At 38.5% G+C, this 19,837-nt stretch overlaps 1 protein-coding gene across 2 annotated transcripts in view; it reads right to left on the reverse strand.

Moving 5' to 3' along the window:
- The window catches only part of LOC128645282 (sterol 26-hydroxylase, mitochondrial), a 122,206-nt gene that overhangs the window by 36,515 nt on the left and 65,854 nt on the right, over window positions 1-19,837 (reverse strand). For both annotated transcript variants that reach the window (XM_053698146.1, XM_053698145.1), the window contains exon 3: window positions 2,325-2,524. In XM_053698146.1, the coding sequence (XP_053554121.1) occupies window positions 2,325-2,524 (200 nt within the window). The remainder of the gene's footprint in view (window positions 1-2,324; window positions 2,525-19,837) is intronic.

Consider the following 19,837-nt stretch of genomic DNA (forward strand, 5'->3'; position numbering starts at 1 on the left):
AAAACAAACTAAAAACTACTTCCAAAAATATTCAGCTTTGATATTAATGAGTTTTTTGGGTTCATTGAGAACATGGTTGTTGTTCAATAATAAAATGAATCCTCAAAAATACAACTTGCCTAATAATTCTGCACTCCCTGTACTGTCCCTTTTAAACAAGTTGATTGCATCACTTTTATAATTCTGAGTGGCAGATTGAATAGTTCCATACTATAGATGACTTTCTTGGTGCTACACGGTTGTATTTACATACTAAATGAAAATAATATTTTGATTTGTTTCACGTGGTGATTTTTGTCATGTAATACAATATCTATTTTCAGTTTTGTAACCTAGTCAAGTAAATGTCAAGTTTAGTGGGTGCTGTCTTGTTTTGTCAAGGAAGAGCTACAGTTTTGGAATCTCTAGAGGATCAAGTGATGCCCTAAACTCCACTTTCAAAATTGGAAAAAGGTTTATTGTATATTTTCTACAACTCATTGACTAATTTATTTTTTTCTCCCTATTTTAGTAGTGTCATAAGTAAAAGCAGAATGTTAACCTTATCCCACATAAGGCTAGATTACAAGTGGCGTGCTAACTGTTGCACGTGAACGATAAGGGGTTTATTGCGGCTATTTGTGCGCGGCAGAAGTATCGTGTGTATTATGAGATTAAAGTAAATGTGCGTAATTAAATTTAACACGTGTTGGGATAGTGCAACTTCAGAGCTCTGGTTAACTGTTACACTTGACAAAAAAATAATTGCACAAAACACATCAAAAATACAATTTTACACTAATAATAACACAGTCTGATAAAAATGATATTAAAAAAATTATTGCATTAAAAAGTTATAAGGGCTCACAGATAGGAGGTCTAAAAAAAAGGCAGGCAGTGATAATTTATAATAAAATATGTATATATATATATATATATATATATATATATATACACTATATAATATATATATATATGTTTATGTGTGTATATATTTGTTTACAGACATAGATACAAATATAAACACATAAATACATATGTATACATACAAAGGCATATATATATATATATATATATAAATACATTGGAGACCATTGCAGTCAAGTAGTTGAAAACATGAAAAAACATATTTATGTAATATTCATATTTAAGAGTGTTTAACTGTGTATTTACTGTAAATATTTAACATTCCAATGATCTTCACATAGGGTAATATGTTCTAAGTATTTTTAAATAGATATTCCTATATATATATCTGTATTTACCTATACGTATAGTTAATTATATATACTGTATCTGTGTATATATATATATATATATATATATATATATAAAAAAATATATATATATATAGGTATAGATATATATTTTACCAAACATCATATATATATATATATATATATATATATATATTTAAGAATAAAAAGAACATATTTTTCTGTGCGAAGAACATTGGAATATAAAATATTAACGTATCATTTCGTGTTAGCACACTTGGTTAGTGCGTGAATAAGAGTGTTCGTTTTTTTTCCCACTTTCACTCTCTATTGAAGTCTATAAAGTAATACGTTAAGGTCACGATATTCGAAGTTTGGCTTTTTGCACGTGTCGGTTTAGCGTGAGTAAGGGTGTTAGTATTTTTTTCCCATTTTTTGCACTCTATTAAAGTCTATGGGGGAATATGTTAACAAGGTTGCAGTATTCAAAGTTCGACTTTTAACGTGTAGCAGGATAGTGCTCGTGCAAAATATTTTTACTTTAAATTTGTAATATGCACGCTACCCAATGTGCACAAAAAGCTTACTACTAGCGGAGTTAGCGTGCGAGTGGGAGCGATAAATATCTAGCCCATATTTGGAAGTAGTGTGCATCTTGTGTTTCTGTGAACAAAAGCACATATTAGAGCCAGATGATAATATACTATAACACTAAATCATCCAAAAAATTGAAAGGACAATATTAAATAAAGTCCTGATTTCCCATTTTCATTTTGAATCTGTGGGAATCATGGCACCACCCAACCTTCACCAAAGAATACTGAAACCCCCCAAATAATATTCAAACCCTATCTCTTATTATCAAAAACCCAGTCCTGGGACACTATCACTCTAGATTACACCCTTACTCCCCAGATCCAAAACACAATTTACAAATATTAAAAGGAATGATATACTATACTGCTCATAGCTAAGTTTTATGTTAAGGGAAAGAATGTCATTTTCAAACATAGACAGTTTCCCAGCATCAATATTAATTAGACAATATTAATTATCATAAAACTCTATTATGACTATTCAGGATTTATTTAATAAACAAAAATATGAATATTGAAGCTACATAAATACCTTCAAAAGCAAATCTGTAAAATGCATTTGCTACATCGTTGACCATATCACCAGAGGAACTCTCCTTGCGCATGTCCTGAAGTCGGTCCATGAAATCTGTCACAACCTCATTTATACCTCCTGCATAGCTCATAGCTTCTGTTGGCTTCAACATACGTTTGTTCAAAACTGTTCTCAATTTATGCCATTTGTGACCTTCCCTGGCAAGAGAGGAACATGCTTAAAGTTGATAAGATGTATTTAAAAGATGTATATAACAACTGCAAATGACAAATGAGAAATTTCTGGAGTTATCACAATATGATATTTTATATGCTCAAAGTCAATTTATCTTATTTTAATTAGGTACATAGTTGAGAAAATTATCAGAACCAATCATGAGTCTCTCAATATTATTATTGTTATTATAATTAGTAGTAGTGGTAGTAATAGTTTTATAAAGTGCGAATAGTGATGTGGAAAGTAACTAAGAATTTATCTTATTTCAATTATGTACATAGTTGAGAAAATTATCAGAACCAATCATGAGTCTCTCAATATTATTATTGTTATTATAATTAGTAGTAGTGGTAGTAATAGTTTTATAAAGTGCGAATAGTGATGTGGAAAGTAACTAAGAATTTATCTTATTTCAATTATGTACATAGTTGAGAAAATTATCAGAACCAATCATGAGTCTCTCAATATTATTATTGTTATTATAATTAGTAGTAGTGGTAGTAATAGTTTTATAAAGTGCGAATAGTGATGTGGAAAGTAACTAAGAGTAAGAAGCTAGCTGGGAGTGCTGATGAGTAGCGATATATACATGAACTAAGTATTAGTGTAGTGTTGTAGAACTTGGATGTGTTAAATAAGAGAACATGGGGCATTTAGACATCAAGCAAATACCAGTATGAGGGATAATAGAGTAATGCAGGTGACTGCATTTCTGAATAAATAGAACATATTCTGCTATGTGTAGAACATTGATACGTGAAATATTCATATTTTCATGTTGGTTTAGTCAATATGAAAATATGTGTTTTGGTTTGCGCGAGAGTGTTTTCCCCCCCACTTTTTTTCTCCATTGACTTCTATGGGGGAATAGGTTATCGTGCGTGTGGTATTCTAAATTCGGCTTATTGCGCGTGTCAGGTTATCGCTAGGGCGCAACCCGACGTGCAAAAAGTTTGTATATAGCATAATTAATGCTCGTAATCTGTCCTTTAGTGTTTTAATATAAAATTATAATTTTAGTACAAAATATCTTATAAATAACTTACATACAGGTAGTTATTTATAACTCTCAGCAAACACGCTATCTACAAAAATGCTCCCGTGCTGCTGAACGTGCCTGGGGGAAATCCCGCTCTGAAACCGATTTCCTACACTATAAGTTCATTCTTTATTCTTACTCCTCTGCCCTTCACTTAGCCAAGCAAAACTACTTCTCTTCTCTCATATTTTCTCACTCTTCAAACCCTAAAGTCTCTTCTCCACTTTCAACACTCTCCTCTATCCACCTGCACCACCACCCTCATCTGACTTTAGTGCTCAAGACTTGGCAGACTACTTTTTCAACAAAACACGTACCATCAGAAGCAACATCCCACCACAAGACTGCAACCTTTCATCTCTGCCCCCGGTCACCCCCTTCAACACTCTCAGTACCTTCCCCCCAACCACTGAGAATGAAGTGAGTTCCCTAATATCTTCCTCACACCTCACTACATGCCCCCTTGACCCTATCCTTTCACATCAAATACCTTCTCTGTCCTCTACCCTCACCCCAGCTCTTACTCACATATTCAACCGATCCCTTACTACTGGTTCATTTCCATAATCCTTCAAACATGCAAAGGTCACCCCCATCCTCAAAAAACCCTCCCTCAACCCCAATTCTCCTGCAAACTACCGCCCCATATCACTACTTCCGCTAGCTTCTAAAGTCCTGGAAAAACTAGTTTTCGATCGCCTAACACTCTTCCTATCCTCCAACTCATTGCTTGACCCCCTGCAATCTGGCTTCCGTCCCCAACACTCAACTGAGACTGCCCTCACCAAGGTTACTAACGATCTTCTTTCTGCTAAAAACAATGGCCACTATTCTATACTTATCTTACTTGACCTGTCTGCTGCCTTTGACACTGTTGACCATCCCCTCCTCCTACGGACTCTCAGCTCCCTTGGGCTCTGTGACATTGCCCTCTCCTGGATCCACTCTTATCTCTCTAATAGGTCCTTTTCTGTCTCATTTGCTGGTGACTCATCCTCTCCATTGCCTCTGTCTGCTGGAGTACCTCAAGGCTCTGTTCTAGGCCCTCTACTCTACTCTATTTATACTTCCTCACTGGGTAAACTTATTAGTAGCTATGGCTTCAACTATCACCTCTATGCTGATGATACTCAGATCTACCTATCCACCCCTGCACTCTCTCCTTCTGTCCTTTCCCACATCAGTGACTGCTTATCTGTCATTTCTTCCTGGATGGCCTCTCACCACCTAAAAATCAACATGTCCAAGACTGAGCTTCTTCTAATCCCCCCAACTAATTCTAATCCAGTTTCTAACTTTACTATCACTGTCGGTGACACCACTATCTCCCCATCACCCCAAGTCCGCTGCCTTGGAGTTACACTTGACTCCAATCAGTCCTTCATACCCCACATCCAATCGCTCTCTTCATCCTGTCGCAACCACCTACGCAATATCTCCAAAATAAAATTCGTCCTTTTCTGAGTGCTGAAACTACTAAACAGCTAATCCATTCCCTAGTAATTTCCCGGCTTGACTACTGTAACAACCTACTAACTGGCCTTCCTCTCTCCCGCCTCTCCCCCCTTCAATCCATCCTAAATTCCTCTGCTAGGCTAATCCACCTCTCCCGACGCTCTGTATCTGCCGCACCCCTCTGTGAGTCCCTTCACTGGCTCCCCATTCACAGCAGAATTAAATTCAAAATTCTCACTCTGACCTACAAAGCCCTTACCAATGCAGCCACCCCATACCTGTCCTCACTCATCAACAAATATACTTCAGCCCGCCCCCTAAGATCCAACAATGATCTACTCCTTGCCTCTTCTATCATCACCTCCTCTCATGCTAGACTACAGGACTTCTCTTGTGCGGCACTAACCCTCTGGAATGCAATTCCTTGTGCTGTCAGACTTTCCCCCAACCTCTCCTCCTTTAAACGCTCCCTAAAGACCTTCTTGTTCAGGGAAGCCTATAACCAAATCAGTAACTAATGAATTCCACTTGCCTAATAGTTGCCCTCATCTATCTTCACACTAACATCATTCCCACCTTTGCAGTCCCCACCTCCTGTTTCTCACCCTCCTACCCATTTAGATTGTAAGTTCCCACGGGAACAGGGCTCCCAATTCCTCCTGTATTTGTTTATTAAATTTTGTCTGGTGTCTCATATTGTACTGTCCTTTTATCTTTGTTACCTATGAACAGCGCTGCGGAATCTGTTGACGCTTTATAAATAAAGAATAATAATAATAATAATAATAATTACGAGTTGTGCGTTTGTCTTTTAACGCTGAAAAAAATTAAAACAGCAACGCAGCCATTACAAGTCTTGTCAGTGTACCGCAAGCCTTTTAGCAGGTAATGCAACGTCAGTCCCGCACTCGTAAAAATTACATTTTCTTTCATGGGACTTCCATAGCACTGCTATTACGAGTTTTGCGGTGAGGCTAAAAAGCTTGCATTACACCCTATAACGATAAGTTCCGTACCACCATCTGAGAGCATTAGTTATGAGTTTCACGCAACAAACCTGTTATATAAAACTCATCACTAAACTGTAAAAAAGTACACTAACACCCATAAACTACCTATTAACCCCTAAACCGAGGCCCTCCCGCATCATAAATACTATATTAAAGTTATTAACCCCTAATCTGCCGCTCCCGACATCGCTGCCACTAATAAAATTTATTAACCCCTATTCCGCCGCTCCCCGACATCGTCACCGCTATAATAAAGTTATTAACCCCTAAACTGTCGCCCTCCTGCATCGCAAACACTATTTAAATATTATTAACCCCTAATCTGCTGTCTGCCCACATCGACCCACTATTCTAAAGTTATTAACCCCTATTCCGCCGTTCCCCAACACCACCGCCACTATAATAATCCTATTAACCTCTAAACCGAAAGCCCCCCACATCGCAATAAACTAATTTAAACAAGTAACCCCTAAACCTAATGCCCCCCTAACTTTATATTAAAATTACAATTTCCCTATCTTAAATGAAATTAAAACTTAAAAAACTAAGTTTAAACTAACAATTAAACTAATATAACTAATAAACTATAATTCAACAAGAACTATAAAAATGGCTCTATATCCTGTAGCAATTTCAGGATCACAGTGGCTGCACTCCTCTTTACACAAATGTAGTGGAATAAAACAACAGCATCTAGCAAATATAAGAGAGGCGCCTCATGTGTGTATCAGTCACCAAATAGACAAATCAGATAGAAAATGTCAAACACAGGGTACTCACATTTCCATGGAGCACCCTTATTGCTAGTAGAAGCAGGCTGGCAGTATAAAGGTGTGTCAGCTCACCTCCTCACGACAGCTGCACGTAGTCCAGGGACAGCTCAAACACACTCACAGTGATGAACCAAACAGTAGGCCCAACACATATGTGCACCTGGCAATTAGGGCTTGTGAACACTGTTGTAGTTTAAAAACTGATTTATTAAAACCATATAAAATTCAAACAATACAGTGGTAAAAGCTGGTGGGTATACACAGTCTGTACCCCCAGATATACAACGCGTTTCTCAGCAGTTACACTGTTTCCTCAGGCATGTGTCTATTTGGTGACTGATACACACATGAGGCGCCTCTCTTATATTTGCTAGTAACTATTAAACTAAAATTAAACTAACTACCAATTAAAGAAAACTAAAATACACATTAAAAATCCTAACACTACTATAACAATTACAAAGCATCTAATTACAAAAAATACTAAATTACAAAAAATAACAAACACTAAATTACGAAAAATAACAAACAAAATTATCAAAAATAAAAAAGAATTAAACCTAATCTAATAGCCCTATAAAAATAAAAAAGCCCACACAAAAACAAAACAAAAAACCTAGCCTACAATAAACTACCAACAGCCCTTAAAAGGGCCTTTTGTGGGGCATTGCCCCAAAGAAATCAGCTCTTTTACCTGTACTAAAACACAAAGACCCCCCAACAGTAAAACCCACCACCCAACCAACCCCCCAAAATAATAAACCTAATTCTAACAAAAACCTAAGCTACCTATTGCCCTGAAAAGGGCATTTGTATGGGCATTCAGCTCTTTTGCTTGCCCTGAAATGGGTATTCAGCTCTTTTAAGATAGCCCTAACCCTAATCTAAAAAAAAACCCACCCAAAAAAAGTTTAAAAAATCGTAACACTAACCCCCGAAGATCCACTTACAGTTCCTGAAGTCTGGACATCCAGGAAGCAAGAGGTCTTCATCCATCCAGGCGGCATCTTCTATCTTCATCCCGGCGGCGTCTTTTATCTTCATCCCGGCGGAGCGGGTCCATCCTGAAGACATCCGGCGTAGAGCATCCTCTTCATATGGTCGCCGCCGTATACTGAATCTTCAATGCAAGTGAGCCTTTTCAAAATAGCGTCCCTTGCATTCCTATTGGCTGTTCAAATCAGCAAATTAATTCATTCTATTGGCTGATTTTAATTTAAACATGAAATGTAGCCAATAGGAATGTAAAGGTATCCCTATATAAAAGGGGTGCCTCGCATTCAAAATTCTGGTGACCGCATGAAAAGGAAGTCTCTGTTGAAGAGCAGAAGATGGATGAAGACCACAGCTGCCGCCGCAATGAGGATAAGAAGATGGACTGCCTCCGGGATGAAGATGGACCACTGTTAGGATGAAGATGGAACTCTTGATATTTATGATAAATTTTTATTTTATTGTAATGTTTGGGTTTTTTTTGGTAATCTTAAGTAATGTTATTATTTTGTTTTTTTAAAGGTAAGGTTAGGTTAGGTAAGGTTAGATTTTTTTTAAATTTTTTTTTAAAAAAATTAAAAGGTAGTAAGTTTTATTTTTTTTTAGTAAAGGTAGGGTTAGTCTATTTTGGGTTAACTTAGGGGGTATTATGTTAGGGGGTTTAGATTTTAGTGGGTTACTTTGTGTTGGGGGGCTGGCAGTTCAGGGTTTAAAAGTGCAGCTTACTTTGCGATGTAGGGTGCTGGTGGTTTAGGGGTTAATAGTGTAAAACACTTTGCAATGTGGGGGGCTTGCAGTGGTTAATAGTGTAGATTACTTTGCGATGTGGGAGGCTGGTGGTTTAGGGGTTAATAATGGAGATTACTTTGTGATGTGGGGGCTGGCGGTTTATGGGCTAATAGTGTATATTGCTTTCTGATAGTAAAGTGGGGCTATGTGGAGGTTTAGGGGTTTGTTAGAGTAGGGGTCTTATGGCAATTCGGGAAAGTGCGCGAGTAGGGTTTTAGGTTTTTTCCATATTTTTTCCCTATCGACTATCGATATGGGGGAATAGGTTATCGCGCATGCAATATTGTAAGTTTGGCTTTTTGCACACATCGAGTTAGCGCTGGAGTGATAACTTACTTTCAACTCGTAATACAACTTGATGAGCGTAAAAGGTTTACCTCTAGCACAGTTAGAGCTCTAGAGTAGTGAACATTTTATAAGTGATTCACTAGCAATATAGCAATAGAATTATACAAGAATTGAACAAGGATTGGGCAAGGGGCAAGACACAAGGCAAGTACTTTTGTAATATTATGTTTGATATACCTTACTGTTTTAAAATGCAATTGCTACTGTAATACTGTGTCTTATGTGTTTAACTGGTTCCCTCTTTTGTAAAAATGCCTAATATCTTCTTATTACTTTTTGCTGCCTTTTGTCTCTATAACAAACTACATTATTCAATTACTCCTTCTCCCTCTCCACCTGCACTGTTCATTAGCCCATCTCTCTTAAACTCACATTACTTTTGTACTCATGAACTTTACCTATTCCTAAGCACTCTCTCTCCCCCCTGCACCTTGTCTCAAAAGCAGTCTCACTACTGCAAATCTGTATCTCATCTTATGTCACTCTCCCTCTTGCTTCTAGTAACTGCTGGTGACATCTCCCCTAATCCTGGTCCCCAACAACTGCCTAGCCACGCACATCCATGTATACCATCCCACAGACTCAAAAAACAAAACTCTGACAACCTTACTCACATTCCTCTTGCATCAAAAGCCACTTCCCCTTTCACTTGTGCACTTTGGAACTCTTGCTTTGTTTGCAACAAACTCACTTCTATACATGACCTCTTTATCTCCCACTCCCTCAACCTTCTGGCCCTAACAGAAACCTGTCTCTCTCCCCTAGACACAGCATCCACTGCTGCTCTGTCACATGGGGGTCTCCACTTCAGCCACACTCCTAGGTCTGGTAATAGACAAGGAGGTGGTGTAGGTATTTTACTTTCCTCTCGTTGCACCTTTCAACAAATACATCCCATCTCTTCCCTCACATTTTCCTAATTCGAAAAACCCACATGATTCTCTTATTCTCTCCTCTTTCTATACGTGTCGCAGTCATATACCATCCTCCTGGCTCCTCAACTCAATTTCTAGATCACTTGCCTGAATGGCTACCTTATTTCCTTTCCTCAGACACCCCTTCCCTCATTCTTGGTGACTTTAACATCCCTCTTGACAATCCCACTGCCTCCTCTGCAAAACAACTTCTGCAACTCACTTCCTCTTTTGGTTTGTCACAATGGACTGATTCTCCCACTCACAAAGATGGTCACACCCTTGACCTGATCTTTAGCTATCGATGCACCCTCTCAAACTTCACAAACTCCCCCTTTCCTCTTTCTGACCACCATCTCCTTACTTGCAACATATCATCCCTCCCTACAACTTTCCCTCCTTCTGCTCCTCACACCAAACTTCACAGAAGCATTACGTCATTAGATCAACAACAGCTTTCTAATTCCCTCAAACCTCTCCTCTCATCCTTCTCCTTTTCATGCCCTGACCAATCTGCCACTATAATTCCACCCTTACATCCGTCCTTGACAATCTCGCCCCTCTTACCATAGCTCGGAAATCAAACACTTATCCTCAGCCCTGGCATACTTCTCTGACACGATACCTACGCAGATGTTCCCGTACTGCTGAGCGGCACTGGAGAAAATCTAGGAGTTCAGCTGATTTTCAACACTACAAATTTATCTTGAACTCCTACTACTCTGCCCTTAATTTCCATAAGCAACACTACTTCTCTACTCTTATCTCTAATCTTTCTTCAAACCCAAAACGCTTGTTCTCCACTTTCAATACTCTTCTCCGCCCTCCCCCACCTCCTAATACAACTTCTCTGTCAGCTCAAGACTTTGCCAACCACTTCAATAACAAAATCAACTCCATCAGAAATGAAATCAGCTCTCAACATAATTCCATTCTCTCACCCCCTCAAATGCCCTCAATCAACCACAACCCACATAACCTTAAACTTAGCTCATTCTCCCCTTCTCGGAAGAAGTTTCGGTACTTATACTGCGCTCTCACCTCACTACCTGTCCTCTTGACCCTATCCCCTCACAGCTACTCCCCTCCCTCTCTGCCACCCTTACCCCTATACTCACACACACTTTCAACCTCTCCTTCAGCACCGGTATATTTCCCTCATCGCTGAAACATGCACTGGTCACACCTATCCTCAAAAAACCTTCCCTTGATCCTACCTCCCCATCCAACTACCGCCCTATTTCCCTCCTCCCTCTTGCATCAAAGCTTCTCGAAAAACTAGCTTATGCACGCCTATCCCATTTCCTTACAATAAACTTCCTCCTTGACCCATTGCAATCTGGATTTCGTCCCCATCACTCCACAGAAACAGCAATTGTTAAGGTTACCAACGACCTACTTACAGCAAAATCAAAAGGCCACTTCTCTCTGCTTATTCTCCTTGATCTGTCCACAGCCTTTGACACTGTTGACCACCCTCTCTTGCTCCAAACCCTCCAATCCTTCGGCATATGTGACACAGCCCTCTCGTGGCTCTCTTCCTACCTGTCAAACCGTACCTTTAGTGTAGCCTTCTCTGGGGCCTCCTCTGCCCCGTCACCACTTTCTGTCGGAGTACCGCAAGGCTCTGTCCTCGGTCCCCTTCTCTTCTCAATCTACACGTCATCACTAGGTTCCCTAATAAAGTCCCATGGTTTACAATATCATTTGTATGCTGACGACACCCAAATCTACTTCTCTGCACCAGACCTTTCTCCTTCCTTGCTAACCCGTGTCACTTTCTGTCTTTTTCACATCTCCAACTGGATGTCCTCTCACTACCTCAAGCTAAATCTCTCCAAAACTGAGCTCCTTATTTTCCCCCCTTTTTCAAAACTCTCCACCCCCAATCTCTCTATAACTGTCGACAACTCCATCATTACCCCTACCCCGCATGCCTGATGTCTCAGGGTCACATTTGACTCAGATCTTTCTTTCACTCCTCACATTCAGTCTTTGGCTAAAGCCTGCTCCTTCCACCTTAAAAACATCTCTAAAATTAGACACTTCCTTACACAAAACACAACTAAGATTTTAAGCCACTCTCTCATCCTCTCCTGCCTCGATTACTGCAACTCTGTCCTCTCTGGTCTCCCCACCTACCGCCTAGCTCCTTTACAATCCTTAATAAATGCCTCTGCCAGACTCATCTTCCTTACAAGTCGCTCTTCATCTGCTGCACCTCTCTGCCAATCTCTTCACTGGCTTCCTCTTGCCTCTAGGATCAAACACAAAATTCTCACTCTGACATACAAAGCCCTCAAATGCACTGCTCCCCCCTATATCTCAGATCTTGTCTCCAGATACTCTCCCTCCCGTCCCCTTCGCTCTGTTCACGACCTCCTACTCTCCTCCTCTCTTGTCACCTCATCACACTCCCGTTTACAGGACTTCTCCAGACTGGCTCCCATCTTGTGGAACTCTTTGCCTCGCTCCACAAGACTCTCTTCTAGTTTTAAAAGCTTCAAGTGCTCCCTAAAGACTCTACTGTTCAGGGATGCATACAACCTACGCTAACCTTACTTTATACCAGTTCCTCTCCTCCATCGCTATCCCCTGAACCCCCCTAGCATGTAAGCTTAAGAGTCCAGCTGTTTGTTGATCACCTTCTCAAGAGCTGACTACAACAGTGCAACTCTTGGCAGGGCCCTCTACCCATTTGATCCCTATAACTGTTTTTTGTACTCCGCCTTTGTTAATAGCGCTGCGGAATCTGTTGGCGCTCTACAAATAACCAATAATAATAATAATAGAGTAAGAAATAATTAGTGCTCCACTTGTAATCTAGCTTTAAATTCAAAGTCAGAAGACACAAACAGACATAAAACAAAAGAAGGATACTTTATGTTATAAAGACCTATTAAAGTAAATATTTTTTCTTTAAAATGTATTGTATATTTTTAAAACATATTTTGATGTGTGAAGATAAAATTTCCTTTAAATACTTATATTATGCTAGCAATAATTAAACATTTATTTGATTGCTAATTAAACACACTTTTTTTGTGTGAAGTTAAAAATCGAAATATAACCTATTTTCTGATCTTTTGTAATAAACATTTATATATGACTATATTAACTACAATTATGTCTGAAAGAGAATAAAAATAATTTCATATATATTAATAAAAAAATATTTGTTGAAAACCTGCATATGCATGTGGTCATAAGCATCTGATATATCATTTTGGATGGACATTGAACCATTAACATATTTTGTGCATGTAAAATGTTTTAAAATTTAAGAGATTGTTAAAAGGATTTGTATATTTTCATATTTGCATTTTTGCAATTATTTTATAGACGCAAACAACAAACAATTGTCTTATGTGTGGAAGTCAATCATACCTTTTGTATGCAACTTACAAAGATTGGCAAACTCATCATTGTTATAAATAAGTTAATATATTGCCCTGGTTATCATTTAATTTAAATAAAAGTAGGGTATGGTTGCATTGGCTTTAGAAGTCTGTAGTGTTCTTTTTGGTAATTGTTATGGGAATAAAAAATGGAACACTCTTCCTATGTCATATCTATGACAAGTGGGGTATATGAAAGATTGACACATAATTTAAAGTTGCTTTCATATGCATATGTTTAATATCTAACATAAAACAGTCAAATGCTTAATATCCTTTTCACATGTGTTACAGTTGTACAGCAATACCTCTCAATTATTTCCACATCCCTCAAACCCAGATGTAAAACGCTCTGATTGTTGTAGGGGCCCTGTTTCCTTCTGTTGTCTGGGAGCTTCCATTCCCTCCTACTCTCCAGCCTGACCAGCAACTCTCCACAACCTCTCATGCAGTCTCTCATCATGGCCAGCATCAATCCCATGCACTCTCCTGAACAGGAGTTCTAACAGACTGGCCAGGCAATTCATCCTAATTCTGCTTGTTCAGCATTCTCTCCTCTCCTGACCAGTGTCCCCCTAAGGTACACAGTGGCATGGCCACGCACCTTGTCTCTCATTGTAGCGCAGGCAGCATATCAGACCATGTGACACCTCCTAGACTCCCACACATTGCTGTTTAGGACCAATTCTCTCCCCAGTTAAATTTGCTAATTCAGCACTAATCGTTGCGCTAGCCGAAGAATAGTGGCAGCTAAATTTTGTGACATCAAACCAATACACTTCTCCTCTCTGTGCCTCCACTCACCAGCATGTTATAGGCACTACTGTGGACAGAGGCTGCATGAAGTTAAGAGTCTTGTAGCCCCTGATGGAAAGAACGTGCAGACTGTGTACTGTCAGTGCTGCGGCTGCAGTGCTATTTCAGTCTGGTTGCTGCTTCAATTATAATACATAGAAAGAGAAAGAACAGGGAATTACTGCACCAAGGAGACTGCAAAATCTTTTGAAAATTGCACACTTAAGCATATGGTAAGGTTCAATACATAATTATTACCTATTGCTAACCGAATTGAAATAAATATATATATATATATATATATATATATATATATATATATATATAGTCTCCATAAGATAACATCACTCACTGGATTTTGAGAATAAAAAATAACTTTTATTGAAAAAACATAGTTAAAAAAGAGGAAAATCCATGACCTTTCGATGCCTAACTGGCATCTTTATCAAATGTTCCAAGTTCTTAGGTTAAAGGTACCAAAACATGATAAACTTAAACCTCTAACCTAAGAACTGGGAACATTTGATAAAGATGCCAGTTAGGCATCGAAAGGTCATGGATTTTCCCCCTTTTTAACTATGTTTTTTCAATAAAAGTTATTTTTTATTCTCAAAATCCAGTGAGTGCTGTTATCTTATGGAGACTGTGTTTCAATTCTAATTAAATAGCACCCTGGTTGTTGCCTATTAAGTTGGATTTAAGGAGTGCATATCCTATTGGAACTTACTATATAATTATATATATATGTATATACTATATATATATATATATATATATATATATATACTTATGTGTGTACAAGTAAAACATATCTTACTATCTACTATAGAACTGATAGAGACAGTTGCCATTGTTCAGAAGTTATGGATCAGAAATAATAGAACGTACTTTGTTAAAATAATTTGGCAAAAATGTTAGTTCATTTTGGTATGGTTGTTGGTGGCTGATAATATACTAATAACATGATAACTGGTAAAAATTTACTCTTACTTGCATCATGAGATTACAGGTAAGGATAAATATTTGCTCTACTTTGTACTTGCACAGTGCCGCATACAAGCGGTATCAAGTCTCACACAGAAAAAAGTAATTGCACACAAGGAAAAAAAATTAGAGGGCTCCTAACATTCTTCTCTCTCTGCATTGCCAACTCTCCACATCCAAACTCCAAATGCACACAGCCCTTTCATTTATTCGTTGTTTATATATTTTGATTTTGCAGTTGTCGATATACATTCCAAATATGTTTATTTTTCATTAAATTTATGTTAATGACATATTCAGCTTCGTTTATTATTTGTGGTGCTTTAAACATCATCAAAAATAGCCATCGGCATTGTTAGCATAGGCAGCGCAATCTAAGGTTGTCTGATATTGTTATCATTTATTGTATGCGTGTTGTGTTTTGGGGTATCAATCATTTATCAGCATCCTTTGTAAGTTGAACTTGATCTGTTTATTTTGTTGTCGATATATATTCGTTAATTTGTGGTCGAAACGTTTGTGATTGCCAAAGCAGTTGCTGTCCATTAATCGTCTGAATGATTTACCTGCTATCTGCTCGAATCTAATCCAAACTTTTCTCATTATGGAAATGTTATCGCTTGGATTGTGAACTTGAAAATCACGGGAGCCAAAAAAAGGAAAATAAACAGATCGGAAGTATTGTAATTGACTCATATTTTTTTATCATTAAAAAAAGTTCAACTAAGAATAATAAACATATAATGACAAATTAACTATTTTGCAATAGTATGTATAAAATGAACCATAAATGAAATATAAACCCTAGCAAGTACCTATAATTTCCATATCATTCATATAGCTATGGGTAAAGGTCACACTTGTGTAACCTTAGATGTACATCTGTACACATAGATACTTGGCACTTTTTAATATAATATTTTTAGGGGAAAAACAAAAATATTGCAAAAGTTTGTAGTATACTTTTGATGGTACTAATGGAATGGAAGATATTTTTTATGATTCATTAATAGAAATATGTAAATATTTAAGGTGAAATGTAACCAAGCATGATATTTAGAGGAATTGGGAGCTTGAAATACTAGAAAAACATAAAAAGATTGTTACTATACAGGCTTTCAGGTATTAAGCATCTTTCACAGGGGACTCATCAAAATGGAGTGCACTTAGGAAAGTTTTAAGTTCCCTTAAAAAACAAAGAATTTGCCTTACAGTGCAACAAAAGATGTTTATTACATTTTGTTTCATATTAAATAAACAAAAGAAGACTGTAGTCTTGTCATTGCACGGTCTGGGGTTTTATTGACGGACCTAAAGGAAATGGGTTACAATGTGGCATATGTCTGGCATGACATACGGCTACAAGGCCAGGGGATTTAGGGCCTGATTTTCAAAACCTCGACACCATGGCTCTCCATGATTACACAAAATCTTTCTGAATTTTTTTGAAGGGCCTCGCCATACCGACAAGACTTCTAGTTAGAATATCTCGCCTGAGCAGTAAGGTTTTGAATATCAGGCCCTCATTGAGGAGTGTGGCTGACAGAGGGGCTGCAGTTAATATTGTGATGTTGAAATATGGCTGTCAAAGTGACTATTGAGCCAGGAGTCTTATCTAGACATGTGCGATTTGTTTCGGATCAATTCGGAAATTCGGCCGAATTTCTTAAATTCGCAGATTCGGATCGATTCGAATTTCCGAATTGAAATAGTGCTGAATCTACCGAAAAAATCCGAATTAGTTCGGATTTATTCGGTAGATTCGGATGGCCATGGATTACACTAGTATTGTACAGTATATTAGGTTATATCACTCTGCTATGGGTTACACCTAATATACAGTACATAATACTAGTCTAATACATAGCATATCCCACCTAACACATACCGAAATTCCGAATCGAACCGAACCGAATCCAGCTGAATTTATTCGAATCCGAACGAATCCAAAACGAATTGATTCAAATTTTTCCGAATTCAAATCGATCCGAACCGAAATTCGAAAACATCCGAATCGATCTGAACCGAACCGAATTTTTTCGCCATGCACATGTCTAATCTTATCTGGGGTCTGATGTAGCATGTGACTGGCAGAGGAACTGCAGAGCAATAGGGTATAATGTGTAATGGGGCTTACAGTGGCATATTATGTGGCATGTGGCTGAAAGAGGGTCTGTAAGATCCTATGTGGGTGTGCAGCTATCATAGGATCTGCAGAGCAAACGTCTGGTTACATCCGTGCCTATCTCCCCCTGCCACCTGCAGGTTCTTGGAGACACCACTGCTGAAATACCAAATAATTACCTTATGCATGTGAGATGTATGTAGCTAACCCCAAACATATATTTTGGTCTAGTAAGTTGGTGGGGTGGTAGCAATAAACTTGTCTGTTAGAGTTTTCTTAAAGGGAAGCAGGACTTAGCAAAACAGAGGAGGAAAGGGATTTGAGTAGTAGTAGATAAAAAGCTAAACATGGGTGAACAATGCAGGGCAGCGACTTCTAAGACTAATAATATACTAGCATGTATTAAAAGAGGCATTAATGCAAGGGAAGAAAGCATAATTCTGTCACTATAGAAATCCCTGGTAAGACCTCACCTTGAGTATGGAGTGCAGTTCTGGGGACCGATCTAAAAAAAAAAAAAGACATTGCAGACCTAGAAAAAGTTCAGAGAAGGGCCACAAAGCTAATAAGGGGAATGGAGAATTTAAGCTATGAGGAGAGGTTAGCCAAACTGGGTCTGTTTTCTCTAGAAAAAAAGTGCTTCAGAGGTGACATAATTACTTTATATAAATATATTCAAGGCCCATATACAGAGATGGCAGAAGCTCTATTTATTCCAAGAAAATTGTTTGTCACAATTTAAGGCTGGAGGAAAGGAGATTTAATCTCCTGCAACGGAAACGTTTTTTCACTGTGAGAGCAATAAAATTGTGGAACTCATTACCAAAGGAGGTAGTGAATACCAATACCTAAGATACATTTAAAATGGTTTGGGGGGGCGGAGCTAACTGCTGAGTTGAGCAGACGTGTCAGTGCAGAACTCCAGATATAAATTTATTAAAGGCTCAACTTTGATTAACTTTTCTTTTTGGAAATTTTACTACACCACTAAGGGAACTACCCAGATACTCTACATAGCCGTCTAGTTAAAAGTGGTGCCTATTCGCTATTTTCTACAGCAGTTTTGACTCCTGGAAGTGCACCAGTTCCTCAACTTGCTAACTTGCTGACCTACAACACCTGCATCTATCTAAGGCTACTACTCCAAAGGGTCGGGGCTCCGCTCCGGAGTCACAGAATACATTCCAGCAAGAAGCTGTGTATTGAGATGAGTGGTGAGCTGGGAGCTGGTTTGGAGCCGTTGGGGGAAGGCTCTATAGCCTTCCTAGCTTGGTGAGACTGTTACCTACGGTCGGATACGGCTTGGAAAGCTGATTAGCTCCTGGAGGTAAGGTGATCTTGAGGATCTTGAGGAACATGGCAACTGCCCCATCTGAGGATTCTGAAAAAGTGGGTGAAGAGCTGTTTGGCGCGAATGGCCGCCATCTTGTTTTTGTAGCCTGCAAAGGAGAACCAGGGATACCGGACACTACCCTACACCATCTCCTCGAGTCTGGAGAGAGTAGGGGATCCGGATTAACACCTTCTAGGCTGTTGGATATATCTTGCTTCTTTGCCCAAGTTTGGAGCTGTTAAAACACTTGCGATATCCAGCTCTTTGTTTTCTCTGTGTAATGGGAGAGCCCTTATTTTACATATGACACAGCATACATATTGAAGCTTCATTTATACCCATATTTTTACTTTATCTATTCACCCTCAGCACTCTTAGTGAAGGCTAGTCTCACTAATAAGCTGAGCTGTGCTCACAACTAGACATTTCTGGAAATCACAAGTAGTGCACATCAAGTTGCGTGACTTCAGAAAACCAGAGGCCAGATCCACTCCATTTTCAGTGCCCACATTTTAATGATCTATATCATTGATATATAAAGTCTCCTCATTGGGATGTTAAAAAGTTGCAGTTTATTCTATGAACCTGCTTACCTAAGCATTTTCTCTTTACCCTAACACGGGAGGCCTACCACATCCTGCAACAGTTTTTTTTTCTACTTGTGGTCTTCCCACTGTTTACCCAGAAGTGAAAGCTCTTTGCATAACTAGTCTTTGTCAGACTTTGAGAGAAATACAAATAACTCAATGTGACAGGCTCCAGAGCTAACTGAAAGTTTAAAGAGACTTTTCATTCTTATTGTATATATTATTTCATACTCCTAGCTGAGGTGATATAGGCATAACCTAATATTGTATTTACTAAACTATACAGATTGCTAATGCTTCTTTTGATTTGTATGCCTCTATAGTAGGTGTCTTTAACCCTATTCTTTGCCAGTCTGAGTCCTCTCTCACCTCCACCTTTCCTGCCTGGCTTGTCCATATGGGTCACTTCCCCTTTCCTTTTCCCCTTCCCACTGGGTCATATCCTCCTATTCCCTGAGATGGGAAATAGATCTTACTCTGGTTTTTGCATTAAACTTTCTCTGAATATCATATTTCCTAACAACTCTTTGGTACACTAGGACCCTTCACCATCCTCAATATTGTGGCTTACACACTGTATTGTTCACAGCTTTGCACTCATACTTGTGGTATCTAAATAATATGCCAATCTAACAAATTTCTTGAAATTACTAATGTACGCTTGACCTTACCCCATCTCCTTCCACTATAACTGAGCCTGACCAGTGGGACTGCATTAATTTGTGCTTACTAGTTTTTTGTTCCCCCTATT

Source organism: Bombina bombina, chromosome 1 (genome assembly GCF_027579735.1).
Source record: "Bombina bombina isolate aBomBom1 chromosome 1, aBomBom1.pri, whole genome shotgun sequence".
In the NCBI taxonomy this organism is placed as follows: domain Eukaryota; kingdom Metazoa; phylum Chordata; class Amphibia; order Anura; family Bombinatoridae; genus Bombina; species Bombina bombina.